General features: G+C 47.7%; 1 protein-coding gene across 23 annotated transcripts in view; it reads left to right on the top strand.

Moving 5' to 3' along the window:
* The window catches only part of cadpsa (Ca2+-dependent activator protein for secretion a), a 736,161-nt gene that overhangs the window by 119,933 nt on the left and 601,420 nt on the right, over nt 1-14,808 (top strand). For all 23 annotated transcript variants that reach the window (XM_038810550.1, XM_038810549.1, XM_038810561.1 and 20 more), the window contains exon 3: nt 13,265-13,597. In XM_038810550.1, the coding sequence (XP_038666478.1) occupies nt 13,265-13,597 (333 nt within the window). The remainder of the gene's footprint in view (nt 1-13,264; nt 13,598-14,808) is intronic.

Genomic DNA, 14,808 nt, shown 5'->3' with positions numbered 1-14,808 from the left:
TGGACACAGGGTGAGGGACGGACGTGGACACTGTCAGAGTGAGGGAGGGACGTGGACACTGTCAGGGTGAGGGACGGACGTGGACACTGTCAGAGTGAGGGAGGGACGTGGACACTGTCAGGGTGAGGGAAGGACGTGGACACTGTCAGAGTGAGGGAGGGACGTGGACACAGGGTGAGGGAGGGATGTGGACACTGTCAGGGGTGTGGGGAGCAAACATTCTCAAGGGGTGACGGAGGGACCAAACACTGTTGGGGTGTTGGAAGGGGTGAAAAATGGCGGGGTAAACACTGTCAGGGTGATGGAGGGTTAATCACTGTTGGGGTGAACACTGTCAGGGGTGAGGAAGGGGGAGAACACTAGCGGGGTGAAATTGCCAGGATGTGGGAGGGGGGTCCAGGGTGAAGGAGGGGGTGAAAAGTGTCAAGGGTAAGATTGGGGTGGACTGTGTCAGGATTGAGAGAGGAGGGATGAACACTTGAGGGTGAGGGAGGGTAAACACTATCGAGGGTGAGAGGGGGAATGAACACTGTCGAGGGTGAGAGGGGTAAACACTGTCGAGGGTGAGGGAGGGTAAACACTGTCGAGGGTGAGGGGGGTAAACACTGTCGAGGGTGAGGGGGTAAACACTGTCGAGGGTGAGGGAGGGTAAATACTGTCTCGAGAGTAGGGTGGGGGGGTAAACACGTCGGGTCGAGGGTGAAACACTGTCGAGGGTGAGAGGGGGTAACACTGTCGAGGTTGAGAGGGGAATGAACACTGTCGAGGGTGAGGGGTTGAATGCTGTCAGGGTTGGGACGGGGTAAACAGCGTAAGGGAAGGGGGAATACTGTAGAAGGTGAGACGAGGTGAACACGATTGGGGGTGAGATGGAGTAATCATGGCCTGGGGTCAGTGAGGGGGGGAAATACTGTTGGTGGGGGGGGGATGAACACTGTGTGGGGTGAGATGGGGTAATCATGGTTGTGGGTAAGGGAGGGGGGTAATACTGTTGACGGTGAGGGGGGTGATCACTGTCTGGGTGAAATGAAAAAAAAGAACGAAATGAAAATCGCTTATTGTCACAAGTAAGCTTCAAATGAAGTTACTGTGAAAAGCCCCGTCGCCACATTCTGGCGCCTGTTCGGGGAGGCTGGTGCGGGAATTGAACTGTGCTGCTGGCTTGACTTGGTGAGTTTTAAAGCCAGCTATTTAGCCCTGTGCTAAACCAGCCCCATGGGGTCAACATGGTCCGGGGTAAGGGAGGAATACTGTTGAGGGTGAGACGGGGTGAACACTGTCGGGGGTAAGGGAGGCGGTATACTGTTTGAGGGTGAGAGGGGGGGTAAACACTGTTAGGGGTGAGGGTGGAGAGGAGAACATTACCAGGCAGTGTCCATTGTTGGGGTGGAGGTGGTGTTAGCACTGTCAGTGGGGATGAGGCTGTGTAGCGTTGGGGTTAGCATCGCCATTGAAAACAGTGTAAGCCAATGAACTGAACCTTAAAGAGCATAAGACCAGAAGACCATAAGACATAGGAGCGGAAGTAAGGCCATTCGGCCCATCGAGTCCACTCCACCATTCAATCATGGTTGATTTCAACTCCATTTACCCGCTCTCTCCCCATAGCCCTTAATTCCTCGAGAAATCAAGAATTTATCAATTTCTGTCTTAAAGACACTCAATGTCCCGGCCTCCACCGCCCTCTGTGGCAATGAATTCCACAGACCTACCACTCTCTGGCTGAAGAAATTTCTCCTCATCTCTGTTCTAAAGTGACTCCCTTTTATTCTAAGGCTGTGCCCCCGCGTCCTAGTCTCCCCTGCTAATGGAAACAACTTCCCTACGTCCATCCTATCCAAGCCATTCATTATCTTGTAAGTTTCTATTAGATCTCCCCTCAACCTCCTAAACTCCAATGAATATAATCCCACGATCCTCAGACGTTCATCGTATGTTAGGCCTACCATTCCTGGGATCATCCGTGTGAATCTCCGCTGGACCCGCTCCAGTGCCAGTATGTCCTTCCTGAGGTGTGGGGCCCAAAATTGCTCACAGTATTCTAAATGGGGCCTAACTAGTGCTTTATAAAGCCTCAGAAGTACATCCCTGCTTTTATATTCCAAGCTTCTTGAGATAAATGACAACATTACATTTGCTTTCTTAATTACGGACTCATACCTTTAGAGAATCCTGGACTAGGACTCCCAAGTCCCTTTGCACTTTAGCATTATGAATTTTGTCACCGTTTAGAAAATAGTCCATGCCTCTATTCTTTTTTCCAAAGTGCAAGACCTCGCACTTGCCCACGTTGAATTTCATCAACCACTTCTTGGACCATTCTCCTAAACTGTCTAAATCTTTCTGCGGCCTCCCCACCTCCTCAATACTACCTGCCCCTCCACCTATCTTTGTATCATCGGCAAACTTGGCCAGAATGCCCCCAGTCCCGTCATCTAGATCGTTAATATATAAAGAGAACAGCTGTGGCCCCAACACTGAACCCTGCGGGACACCACTTGTCACCGGTTGCCTTTCAGTTCATGAGAGGAAAAGGGGGCATGGCTGCACTGACTGTTTGCCTTCCAACTGTTTTTGTCCCTGCATCCGTACTGGAGCCAGCATCAGAAGGTGTAAAGGCTGCAGCCTAAAAGGTAAGTGGGCAGTTTAAATTACAGTCAGTGTTGCATACACCCTCAACAATGCTGACTGGAAGATATGGGCCATTTCTTTCAGCTCTGTTATTACATATCCATTTATAAAGCAATAATTTAAGATTGCTGAGTGCCACAATTTGGACATTTTTCTTGCAAATATAGCTTTCTTCCTCCACATTTGAATATCCTTGAGAGGGATCACTCACTTATCCATTGTTTTGTTCGAATGTGACTGATACAATTGGGACAGTTAACGAAAAATACCAGAGAGTACAAATGGTTTGCAGCTCAATATTTGTAGCACAAACGAATATGCAAGTACCCGGGTATTAAAGAAGAATACTATTCTTACTTCTAATCTTCAAGAGTATATAAAGTATAAAATATTACATTATACTGGTATGGTTTATGGATAATTTTGTAATGGCTTCTGATCAATACAGTAACCATTTATATTAGGGGAACATTAGAAATTCCAGTTAGTAGTGAATTCCAGTTGGGAGAGTGTCAGATAGCACAACATCCACTGTATATCATAATGTAGTGATGTCCACCATTGCGTCATTTACTATTGGGTCACGACAAGAATTTAAATGTGTCACTGAAATCAACCTCACTCTTTATTGAATTCAGCAGTCACAGAGATATTAGAACATAGAACATAGAACGATACAGCGCAGTACAGGCCCTTCGGCCCTCGATGTTGCACCGACATGGAAAAAAACTAAAGGCCATCTAACCTACACTATGCCCTTATCATCCATATGCTTATCCAATAAACTTTTAAATGCCCTCAATGTTGGCGAGTTCACTACTGTTGCAGGTAGGGCATTCCACGGCCTCACCACTCTTTGCGTAAAAAACCCACCTCTGACCTCTGTCCTATATCTATTACCCCTCAATTTAAGGCAATGTCCCCTCATGCTAGCCACCTCCATCCGCGGGAGAAGGCTCTCGCTGTCCACCCTATCTAACCCTCTGATCATTTTGTATGCCTCTATTAAGTCACCTCTTAACCTTCTTCTCTCTAACGAAAACAACCTCAAGTCCATCAGCCTTTCCTCATAAGATTTTCCCTCCATACCAGGCAACATCCTGGTAAATCTCCTCAGCACCCGTTCCAAAGCTTCCACGTCCTTCCTATAATGAGGCGACCAGAACTGTACGCAATACTCCAAATGCGGCCGTACTAGAGTTTTGTACAACTGCAACATGACCTCATGGCTCCGGAACTCAATCCCTCTACCAATAAAGGCCAACACACAATAGGCCTTCTTCACAACCCTATCAACCTGGGTGGCAACTTTCAGGGATCTATGTACATGGACACCGAGATCCCTCTGCTCATCCACACTACCAAGAATTTTACCATTAGCCAAATATTCCGCATTCCTGTTATTCTTTCCAAAGTGAATCACCTCACACTTCTCCACATTAAACTCCATTTGCCACCTCTCAGCCCAGCTCTGCAGCTTATCTATGTCCCTCTGTAACCTGCAACATCCTTCCGCACTGTCTACAACTCCACCGACTTTAGTATCGTCTGCAAATTTACTCACCCATCCTTCTGCGCCCTCCTCTAGGTCATTTATAAAAATGACAAACAGCAACGGCCCCAGAACAGATCCTTGTGGTACGCCACTCGTAACTGAACTCCATTCTGAACATTTCCCATCAACTACCACTCTCTGTCATCTTTTAACTAGCCAATTTCTGATCCACATCTCTAAATCACCCTCAATCCCCAGCCTCCGTATTTTCTGCAATAGCCGACCGTGGGGAACCTTATCAAACGCTTTACTGAAATCCATATACACTACATGAACTGCTCTACCCTCGTCTACCTGTTCAGTCACCGTCTCAAAGAACTCGATAAGGTTTGTGAGGCATGACCTACCCTTCACAAAACCATGCTGACTATCCCTAATCATATTATTCCTATCTAGATGATTATAAATCGTATCTTTTATAATCCTCTCCAAGACTTTACCCACCACAGACGTTAGGCTCACCGGCCTATAGTTACCGGGGTTATCTCTGCTCCCCTTCTTGAACAAAGGGACCACATTTGCTATCCTCCAGTCCTCTGGCACTGTTCCTGTAGCCAATGATGACCTAAAAATCAAAGCCAAAGGCTCAGCAATCTCTTCCCTGGCTTCCCAGAGAATCCTAGGATAAATCCCATCAGGCCCCGGGGACTTATCTATTTTCACCTTGTCCAGAATTGCCAACACTTCTTCCCTACGCACCTCAATGCCATCTATTCTAATAGCCTGGGTCTCAGCATTCTCCTCCACAATATTATCTTTTTCCTGAGTGAATACTGACGAAAAGTATTCATTTAGTATCTCGCTTATCTCCTCAGCCTCCACACACAACCTCCCACCACTGTCCTTGACTGGCCCTACTCTTACCCTAGTCATTCTTTTATTCCTGACATACCTATAGAAAGCTTTTGGGCTTTCCTTGATCCTACCTGCCAAAGACTTCTCATGTCCCCTCCTTGCTCGTCTTAGCTCTCTCTTTAGATCCTTCCTCGCTTCCTTGTAACTATCAAGCGCCCCAACTGAAACTTCACGCCTCATCTTCACATAGGCCTCCTTCTTCCTCTTAACAAGAGATTCCACTTCTTTGGTAAACCACGGTTCCCTCGCTCGACCCCTTCCTCCCTGCCTGACTGGTACGTACTTATCAAGAACATGCAATAGCTGTTCCTTGAACAAGCTCCACATATCCAGTGTGCCCGACCCTTGCAGCCTCCTTCTCCAACCTACACATCCTAAGTCATGTCTAATGGCATCATAATTGCCCTTCCCCCAGCTATAACTCTTGCCCTGCGGGGTATACTTATCCCTTTCCATCACTAACGTAAAGGTCACCGAATTGTGGTCACTGTTTCCAAAGTGCTCACCTACCTCCAGATCTAACACCTGGCCTGGTTCATTATCCAAAACCAAATCCAATGTGGCCTCGCCTCTTGTTGGCCTGTCAACATATTGTGTCAGGAAACCCTCCTGCACACATTGTACAAAGAACGACCCATCTAATGTACTCAAACTATATCTTTTCCAGACAATATTTGGAAAGTTAAAGTCTCCCATAACAACTACCCTGTTACTTTCGCTCTTTTCCAGAATCACCTTCGCCATCCTTTCCTCTACATCCCTAGAACTATTAGGTGGCCTATAGAAAACTCCCAACAGGGTGATCTCTCCTTTCCTGTTTATAACCTCAGCCCATACTACCCTCGGAAGAAGAGTCCCCATCTAGCATCCTTTCCGTCACCGTAATACTGTCCTTGACTAGCAGCGCCACACCTCCCCCTCTTTTGCCCCCTTTTCTGAGCTTACTAAAACACCTAAACCCCGGAACCTGCAACAACCATTCCTGTCCCTGCTCTATCCATGTCTCTGAAATGGCCACAACATTGAAGTCCCAGGTACCAACCCATGCTGCCAGTTCCCCTACCTTATTTCGTATACTCCTGGCATTGAAGTAGACACACTTCAAACCACCTACCTGAACACTGGCACCCTCCTGCGAAGTCAAATCTGTGCTCCTGACCTCTATACTCTCAATCTCCCGTACCCCAAAACTACAATCCAGGTTCCCATGCCCCTGCTGAATTAGTTTAAACCCCCCCAAAGAGCACTAACAAATCTCCCCCCCAGGATATTGGTGCCCCTCAGGTTCAGATGTAGACCATCCTGTCTATAGAGGTCCCACCTTCCCCAGAAAGAGCCCCAGTTATCCAGAAATCTGAATCCCTCCCGCCTGCACCATCCCTGTAGCCATGTGTTTAATTGCTCTCTCTCCCTATTCCTCATCTCACTATCACGTGGCACGGGCAACAACCCAGAGATAACAACTCTGTTTGTTCTCGCTCTGAGCTTCCATCCTAGCTCCCTAAAGGCCTGCCTGACATCCTTGTCCCCTTTCCTACCTATGTCGTTTGTGCCAATGTGGACTACGACTTGGAGCTGCTCCCCCTCCCCCTTAAGGACCCGGAAAACACGATCCGAGACATCACGTACCCTTGCACCTGGGAGGCAACATACCAAACGTGAGTCTCTCTCGCTCCCACAAAATCTCCTATCTGTGCCCCTGACTATTGAGTCCCCAATTACTAATGTTCTACTCCTTTCCCCCCTTCCCTTCTGAGCAACAGGGACAGACTCCGTGCCAGAGGCCCGTACCCCATGGCTTACCCCTGGTAAGTCGTCCCCCCCACAAGTATCCAAAACGGTATACTTGTTACTCAGGGGAACGGCCGCAGGGGATCCCTGCACTGACTCCTTCTTCCCAGTCCCTCTTACAGTTACCCATCTATCTCCAGTCTTTGGTGTAACTACTTCCCTGAAGCTCCTATCTATGACCCCCTCTGCCTCCCGAATGATCCGAAGTTCATCCAGCTCAAGCTCCAGGTCCCTAACACGGTTTTTGAGGAGCTGGAGTTGGGTGCACTTCCCACAGATGATATCAGCAGGGACACTGATGGCGTCCCTCACCTCAAACATTCTGCAGGAGGAGCATTGTACTGCCTTCCCTGACATCACCTCTAGATTTAAAAAAAACAAGAAAAAGAAAAAGAAAGGAAGAGCTTACCTGATATTCCCTCAAACCCTGCTGCCGCTGAAAGGTAAGCAAATTTAAAGGCACTCACTCACCTTCACGACAGGCCCCTGCTCCCGCTTCCCAACAACCGTGGTTTTTTTTTTTGGTTAGAGGAGGAGGTAGGTTGGGAAACATTGACAAAGTGTTTCGGGTTTAGCTGTCACTTGACAACAGCCCCTCCACAAACCACCTTCAAATTAGGCTGACCGCACTGCACGTATGCAAATTTCCCCAGAACAGCTGATCAGTAGCTCTGCTCTGCTGCCCTCTGCTGGATGCTTGCCTTCACTCAAATATTAAAGCAAAGGATTTAAATAATGAGTCACTGTTGGTGAATCAGTGTTTCTGTTACAGAAAATAAACTTTCTCCAAAACGTAGAAAATAGGAGTAGGCCAATCAGCCCATCAAGCCAACCCCGCCACTCTCAGTGTGAGCATGGCTGATCTTCTATCTCGGTACCATATTCTCCCCGTACCCCTTGACTCCTTTAGTGTCAAAGAATCTGTCTATTTCTTTCTTAAACACAATTCAGTGACTTGACCTCCACAGCTTTATATGGTCAAGAATTCCAGTTAAGAAACAGAAAATGGAGGATAAACTCAGCAGGTCTGGCATCATCTGTGGAGAGGGTAACTCAGTTAGTCTATCAGATTTCCAGCATCCGGATTATTTTGCATTGATACATGAGAATTCCACAGTTCACCAGCCTCTGAGTGAAGAAATTTCACCACTTCTCAGTCCTAAATGGCCCACCCTGTGACCTTTATTCCTAACCCCTCAGCCAGGGGAAGCAACATCCCTGTATCCAGTCAGTCCAATCCCACCAGAATTGAATATGTTTCAATGAGATCCCCTCCAATGAATACAGGCCCAGTCGACCCAATCCCTCCTCCTATGACAATCCTGCCATCCCAGGAATCAGTCTGATGAAGCTTGGCTGCACTCCCTCAATGGCAAATATATCTTTCCTTGAGTAAGGAGACCAAGATTGCACCTTGGATGTGCTCTCACTACGAGCCACTACAGCTGCAGTAAGACATCCTTGTTCTTGTACTCAAACACTCTTGCAATGAAGGCCAACATACCATTTGCCCTCCTAACTGCTTGCTGTAGACTGAGGGCATAACTGAGATAAACTCACTAATTACTCTTCAACAGTTTATCCTAATAAATTATTCATATTGTTGTTTCACTCTCTCTCCGTTCTTCTCTCTGTTTCTTTCATCCCTTTCTCAGTCGCTTTCTCTCTATTTTCTTTGTCTGGAATAATCATTCTCTGCAATAACTTTCACAAGGATCTTTTTCCCACCTGATTTTATCCTCACACCCTGTGCCTGCATTCTGTCCATGAATCACGGCATTGGCCTTCCTCTTCTCCATGAGCTCCGGCTTCTCTGAAACCCCAAATATAACCACCAAGGGGTCCCGGTCCACCTCCTCCTCCACTATCCTGTCGCTCCTGTAGGATGTATCCGGCAACCCAGGGAACCCTCGTCAGACCTTTTGCGCAAAGTCCCTAACCTGTAGATACCTGGACTCATTACCCCTGGGCAGCGCTACCCTCTCCCTGAGCTCCTCCAGACTGGCGAACCCTTCCTCCAAATACAATTCCCTCACCTTGACCAGCCCCACTTCCCTCCACCTCCTGTATACACTATCCATCCCTCCCCGGCTCATACCCATGATTCTCGCACAGCGGATTTAGCACCAACATACCTTCCACCCTAAAATGCCTCCTCAGCTGATTCCCTATCTTCACCGTGGACTGCACCACTGGGCTCCCTGAATACCTACTCGGAGCCATTGGCAATGCTGCCGTCACCATAGCCCTCAAACTAGGCCCCTTACAAGATTCCTCCTCCATCCTAACCACTTCTACCCCTTCACCTTCCCACCACCGCCGCACCTGTCCACATTTGCCGCCGAATAATAATGAAGCAAGTTTGACAACGCCAACTCCCCCCCCCCCACCCCTGGCTGCCTCTGCCTCTGTAGCAGGGTCCTCACCACCCTTGCCACCATCGCCGCCCATACAAAGTCCAAGATGATCGTGTCCACTTTCCAAAAAAAGGTCTTTGCTATAAAGATCGGGAAAGCCTGAAAGATAAACGAGAACCTCGGCAGAATATTCATTTTCACCACTTGGACCCTCCCCGCTAACGTTAAGTGCAGTGTATCCCATCTCTTAAGATCCTCCCTGGCCTCCTCCACCAGCTTCGTTAAGTTCCACTTATGGAGCCCCGTTCATTCCCTCGCTACCAGAATCCCCAAATACTTAAACCTATCCCTTGCGACCATAAATGGCATCCCCCCTAAATTAGCCCGCTGTGCCAGTTCATTCACCGGGAATACCTCGCTTTTTGCGACATTCAGTTTGAACCCTGAGAACCCTCCAAACCTCCCCGACAGACCCATAATCCTTCCCATACTCTCCAACGTATCTGAAACATACAGCAAGAGGTAATAGGCATGGAGTGATGCCCGATGCTCACTCTGCCCCTCATTATCCCCCACCACTCCGCCGATCCCCTGAGAGCCGTCGCCAATCGCTCTATGGCCAGCGAAAACTGCAACGGGACATTGGGCACCCCTTCCTCGTATCTCTCTGTAAGTCAAAGCTTTGTGAGCTCATATCATTCTCCCTCACCCTTGCCCTTGATGCCACATACAGCAACCGCACCCATGCCATAATTCTCAGCCCAAACCCAAACCTTCCAAAAACCTCAAACAAGTACCGCCAGTCTACCTAATCAAATGCCTTCTTCGATCCATGGACATCACCACCTCTGATACCAGAGCCCCCGACGGATTCATCACTGCATTCAACAGCCGCCTTATATTACTCGTGAGCTGCCTGCCCTTCACGAAGCCTGTTTGATCTTCTGCCACCACTCTCGGGACACAGTCCTCCATCGTCCCCGCCAACAACTTAGCCAATACTTTCACATCCGTGTTCAATAGCGATATGGGTCTGTATGACCCACATTCAACCGGATCCTTCCCTTTTTTTGGGATCAGTGTGAACACTGCCTGCGTCATCGTCTCCAGAAACTCCCCCTTCTCCAGTGCTTCATTAAACACCCGCACCAGATTTGGTGCCGGGTCCGCCGCAAATTCCTTATAAAATTTTGCCTGGTACAATCCAGCCCAGGGGCCTTCCCTGACTTCATATCGCTGATGCTATCCAACACCTCCCTCAACCCCAGGGGCTCCTCCAATGCCTGCCCCTTTGCTTCCTCCACCTGGGGATATTCCAGCTTGTCCATGAACCTCCCCATGTCCCCCGCCTCTCCCCCCGAATCTATCTCATGGTAATACTCTCTGAATGTCTTATTTATTTTCCCCGACTCCGATACCACATCCCCAGCCCCAGTCCGGATCTTCAATATTTCCCTGGACGCAGCCTGCCGTCCGCAGCTGGTGCGCCAGCATGCGGCTCGCCTTCTCCCCATACTCATATTGCACCCCTCTTGCCCTACGCAGTTGCACTACCATCCTCCCGTTGTCAGTCTGTCAAACTGCCCCTGCAACTTTTTCCTCCTCACCAACCTCTCCATGGTGGGCACCCTCGAATATTCCCTGCCCACCTCCACTAGCTCGCTCACTAGACGGTCATGTTCTGCCCTCCTTTCCTTATCCAAAAGAACCGTAAACAAAATAATTTCTCCCCGGACCACTGCCTTCAGTGCTTCCCAAAAAATGCCTGCTGACACCTCCCCAATCTGATTCAACTCCACATATTCCTTAATCGCCGACCACACCTTATCACAAAAGTACATCTGCCAACAACCCAGAGTCAAACCTCCACGCCGACCTCTGCTCACGTCCCGTTCTAATCTGAATCTCCAACCAGTGGAGTGCATGGTCCGAGATAACTATCCCGGCATAATCTGCCCCCTCCACTCCAACCAAAATCTCCCGACTCACTACAAAATAGTCAATCCTCAAAAACACCTTATAGACGTGCGAAAAGAAGGAATACTCCCTTTCCCCTGAAAACGCCATGGGTCCACCATACCCATCCTCTCCATAAACCACCCCCCCCCCCAGCTCCCTTGCCATTTGCACCCTACCCTTCGACCTGAGGCTCGACCTATCCACCCTCGGCTCCAGGACACAGTTAAAATCTCCTCCCATGATCAAATGGTGCGCAACCAAATCTGGGATCGCTGCCAGCAACTCCCTCATGAAATCCACATCATCCCAATTTGGGGCATACACATTACCAGCACTACTGGTGCCTCTAACCCGGGGCTGGTTTAGTACAGGGCTAAATCGCTGGCTTTGAAAGCAGACCAAGGCAGGCCAGCAGCACGGTTCAATTCCCGGACCAGCCTCCCCGAACAGGCGTCGGAATATGGCGACTAGGGGCTTTTCACAGTAACTTAATTGAAGCCTACTCGTGACAATAAGCGGTTTTCATTTCATTTTCATTTTTCTTTTCTCTCAGACAGGAGGGAATGAGCGGTAGGGCTGGAGCCAGGATTAGACATTGAGGAGGTAGGACTCACTCAAGTAGAATCAGGAGAGTGCAAAAGGTGGACAGTGGTCTGAACATAGAACACACAGTGCAGAAGGAGGCCATTCGGCCCATCGGGTCTGCAACGACCCACTTAAGCCCTCACTTCCACCCTGCCCTCGTAACCCAATAACCCCTCCTAACCTTTTTGGTCACTAAGGGCAATTTGTCATGGCCAATCCACCTAACCTGCACGTCTTTGGACTATGGGAGGAAACCGGAGCACCCGAAGGAAACCCACGCAGACACAAGGAGAACGTGCAGACTCCGCACAGACCCAGCAGTGAATCGAACCTGGGACCCTGGCGCTGTGAAGCCACAGCGCTAGCATACTGCCCCTGCAGGTCTGCTTGGGCCTGAGAGGCAACAGTTGGAATGCAGTGAGCTGGTGTCCGCAAGAGAGTATTATAGTCCTCCCTTTGCCTCCAGCTCCCAGCCCCATCCTGTCTATTCATTCCAATGGTTGCTGCAAAGTGCAGCTCTGAAAGTAGGCAGTGATGAAATCCAGTGCTAGGATTTGGTGACAGTGAAGGCCAGCATTGGATGAGGATTGGGAGAGACCTGTAGTTGAAGAATCGGATGGAGAGCTGAGGAGTGGCAGCAACCAGGCAAAGGGCTAGGGAACACAACCTGGAGCCTTTAAGAACACAAGGGAGCTGCAGAGGCAGGGGTTGTAGCAGTGGTGGGCAATGAGACTGGGGTACCATACAGCATGTATGGCACAGGTTAGCTGAAGGAAGAAAGGAGAACATCACAGCCACTTCAAACAAATATCTGGGCATTTATCTCATCACTGTATGTGAGAGCATGAGTGAACAAATGCCTTTTTCATGTATTGGCATAGAATAGCATAGCACAGCAAAAGGCCATTAGGTCAGTTAGTGCCATTTCCCTGATGTTTCCTTTTGCATCCTGATTTTTTTTACTCCTTCAAGTACTAATCCAAGTCCACTTTGAAGGCTACTATTGAACTTGTATCCATCACCTTATCAGACCGAGCATTCCAAGTCCTAGCCACTCGTTGCATAGAAGTTTTTCTTCATGTAATCTCTGTTTCTTCTGCCAATCACCTTAAATCCATCCTCTTGTTATCAACCCTTCAGCTATCAGAAATAATTTCAGCTTATTGATCCAACGAAACTCTTTATCATGATTTTTAACACCCCTGTTAAATCTCCTCCTCGCCATCTCTGCCCAGAGGGGAACACCACCTTCTCCAGTCCATCCATGTATTTGTAATCCCTCATCCTTGGAATGATTCCAGTAAATCCCTTCTTAACCCTCTCCAAAACCCTCACTTCCTTCTAGAATCGTTCAAAAGTGCCATTTATTTCAACTTCTTTAGCTGCTTTTCATAGATCGATCCGTATCTTGTTGTGAAATATTTGAGAATTTAATTTGAAGCATTGTTTGTGAAGAAAATTTTTATATGTGACTGGAGGAAAAAAAAACTAACGGTGGTAACTGTTGTTGAAACCACTTCATATATTCTAGGTGTTTCTGAAGAGTGATCGTGTGTCCAGAATGGTGCAAAGTGGTGGATGCTCTGCCAATGATTCTCGAGAGGTGTTTAAGAAACACATTGAAAAGCGAGTTCGAAGTTTGCCGGAAATTGATGGCCTCAGCAAGGAGACAGTCCTGAGTTCCTGGATGGCAAAGTTTGATGCTATATATCGCGGTGAGGAGGACCCACGCAAGCAGCAGGCCAGAATGACGGCGAGTGCAGCATCGGAGCTGATCCTCAGCAAGGAACAACTGTATGAAATGTTCCAGCAAATCCTGGGGATCAAAAAATTTGAGCATCAACTACTATACAACGCATGTCAGGTGAAGGAACCTTTTCTTGTTTCCTGTTATGGCCCACCCCTATTAACTCAAAGCACTGAAGGAAGGCAGATTGCAGACACTGTTGGTTCAGTTATTTCGTGATTGTTGTTGTTTCGATTTGTCGAGCAGCCAGAGGCAGCAGTTTTTAAAGAGCATGATCATGAGGTCTCTGAAACCAAGACAGAAAATGGTGGAAAATCTCAGCAGGCCCAACAGCAGCTGTGGAGGGCGAACGGAGCTAACGTTTCGAGTCTGGATGACTCTTCGTCAGAGCTAGGACAAAAGGTCGTCCAGACTTGACACGTTCGCTCCCTTTACTCATCACAGATGCTGTCAGACCTCCTGGGATTGTCCAGCATTTTCTGTTTTTGTTTCTGATTCCAGCAACCGCAGTAATTTGCTTTTATATTATTATGATCATGAGGTCTCACCTGGTTGCAAAACAGAAATAAAGTAGTCGAAACATTTCAATGTGTAAGAAATGCTGCGTGCAAGTGTGCGTTATTTTTGGAGTGTTGTCACAAGGAGGTTCCAGACCTCCATATTGTTAAAGATGTCAACATTCTTGAGGTCCATTGTGCTTGCTGTTGAACGTGCTGTCATGTTGCTGTTTATTTTATCTGGCAACTAAAACAAAGCATTATTTAGTCACATAATTCATTCCACTTGTTGAAATAGAAATGTAAAATTGTGTGGATGGAAGAATATTTCAGAAATTGATGAATCGATGTCAACACTTATTTTATAAATGTAGTGGGAGTTATTGATTCGTGTTAGGTGCAAGTGCAAAGAATTATAGGAACGTGGCAACTTGTTTTTCAGTTTTTGAATGATGAAGTTTAGGATGCAGGTAAGAATCTGCCCGAAAGTCTGGAGTTTGAGTGAGGAGGATAATATGATTAATGGATGAGCATGTTGCATCGTTATTGGCTGAGAATAGTTTCCTCAGGCCACTTGAAGGCCCACACGTTATCCGAATGAGAATTTATTCAAGACTGTAAACATTTGATGATAGCAGCAATGAAATAAGTAAATTTCAAGTGATCTCACCCCCCACCTCTCAACCCCAGTTTGTCAGAAGAGGATTTTAAATAAAGTAATACAATTTTTTTTACTTGAACAGACATAAGTAATAGGAAAAGGTCAAAATTAATTTTATAAGTTGGGCCATTGAAATGGACAGGCATGTTCTCTTGCATCCTCTATCATGC

This window comes from Scyliorhinus canicula, chromosome 11 (assembly GCF_902713615.1).
Source record: "Scyliorhinus canicula chromosome 11, sScyCan1.1, whole genome shotgun sequence".
NCBI lineage: Eukaryota > Metazoa > Chordata > Chondrichthyes > Carcharhiniformes > Scyliorhinidae > Scyliorhinus > Scyliorhinus canicula.
This window is presented reverse-complemented; position numbering and strand designations above follow the sequence as displayed.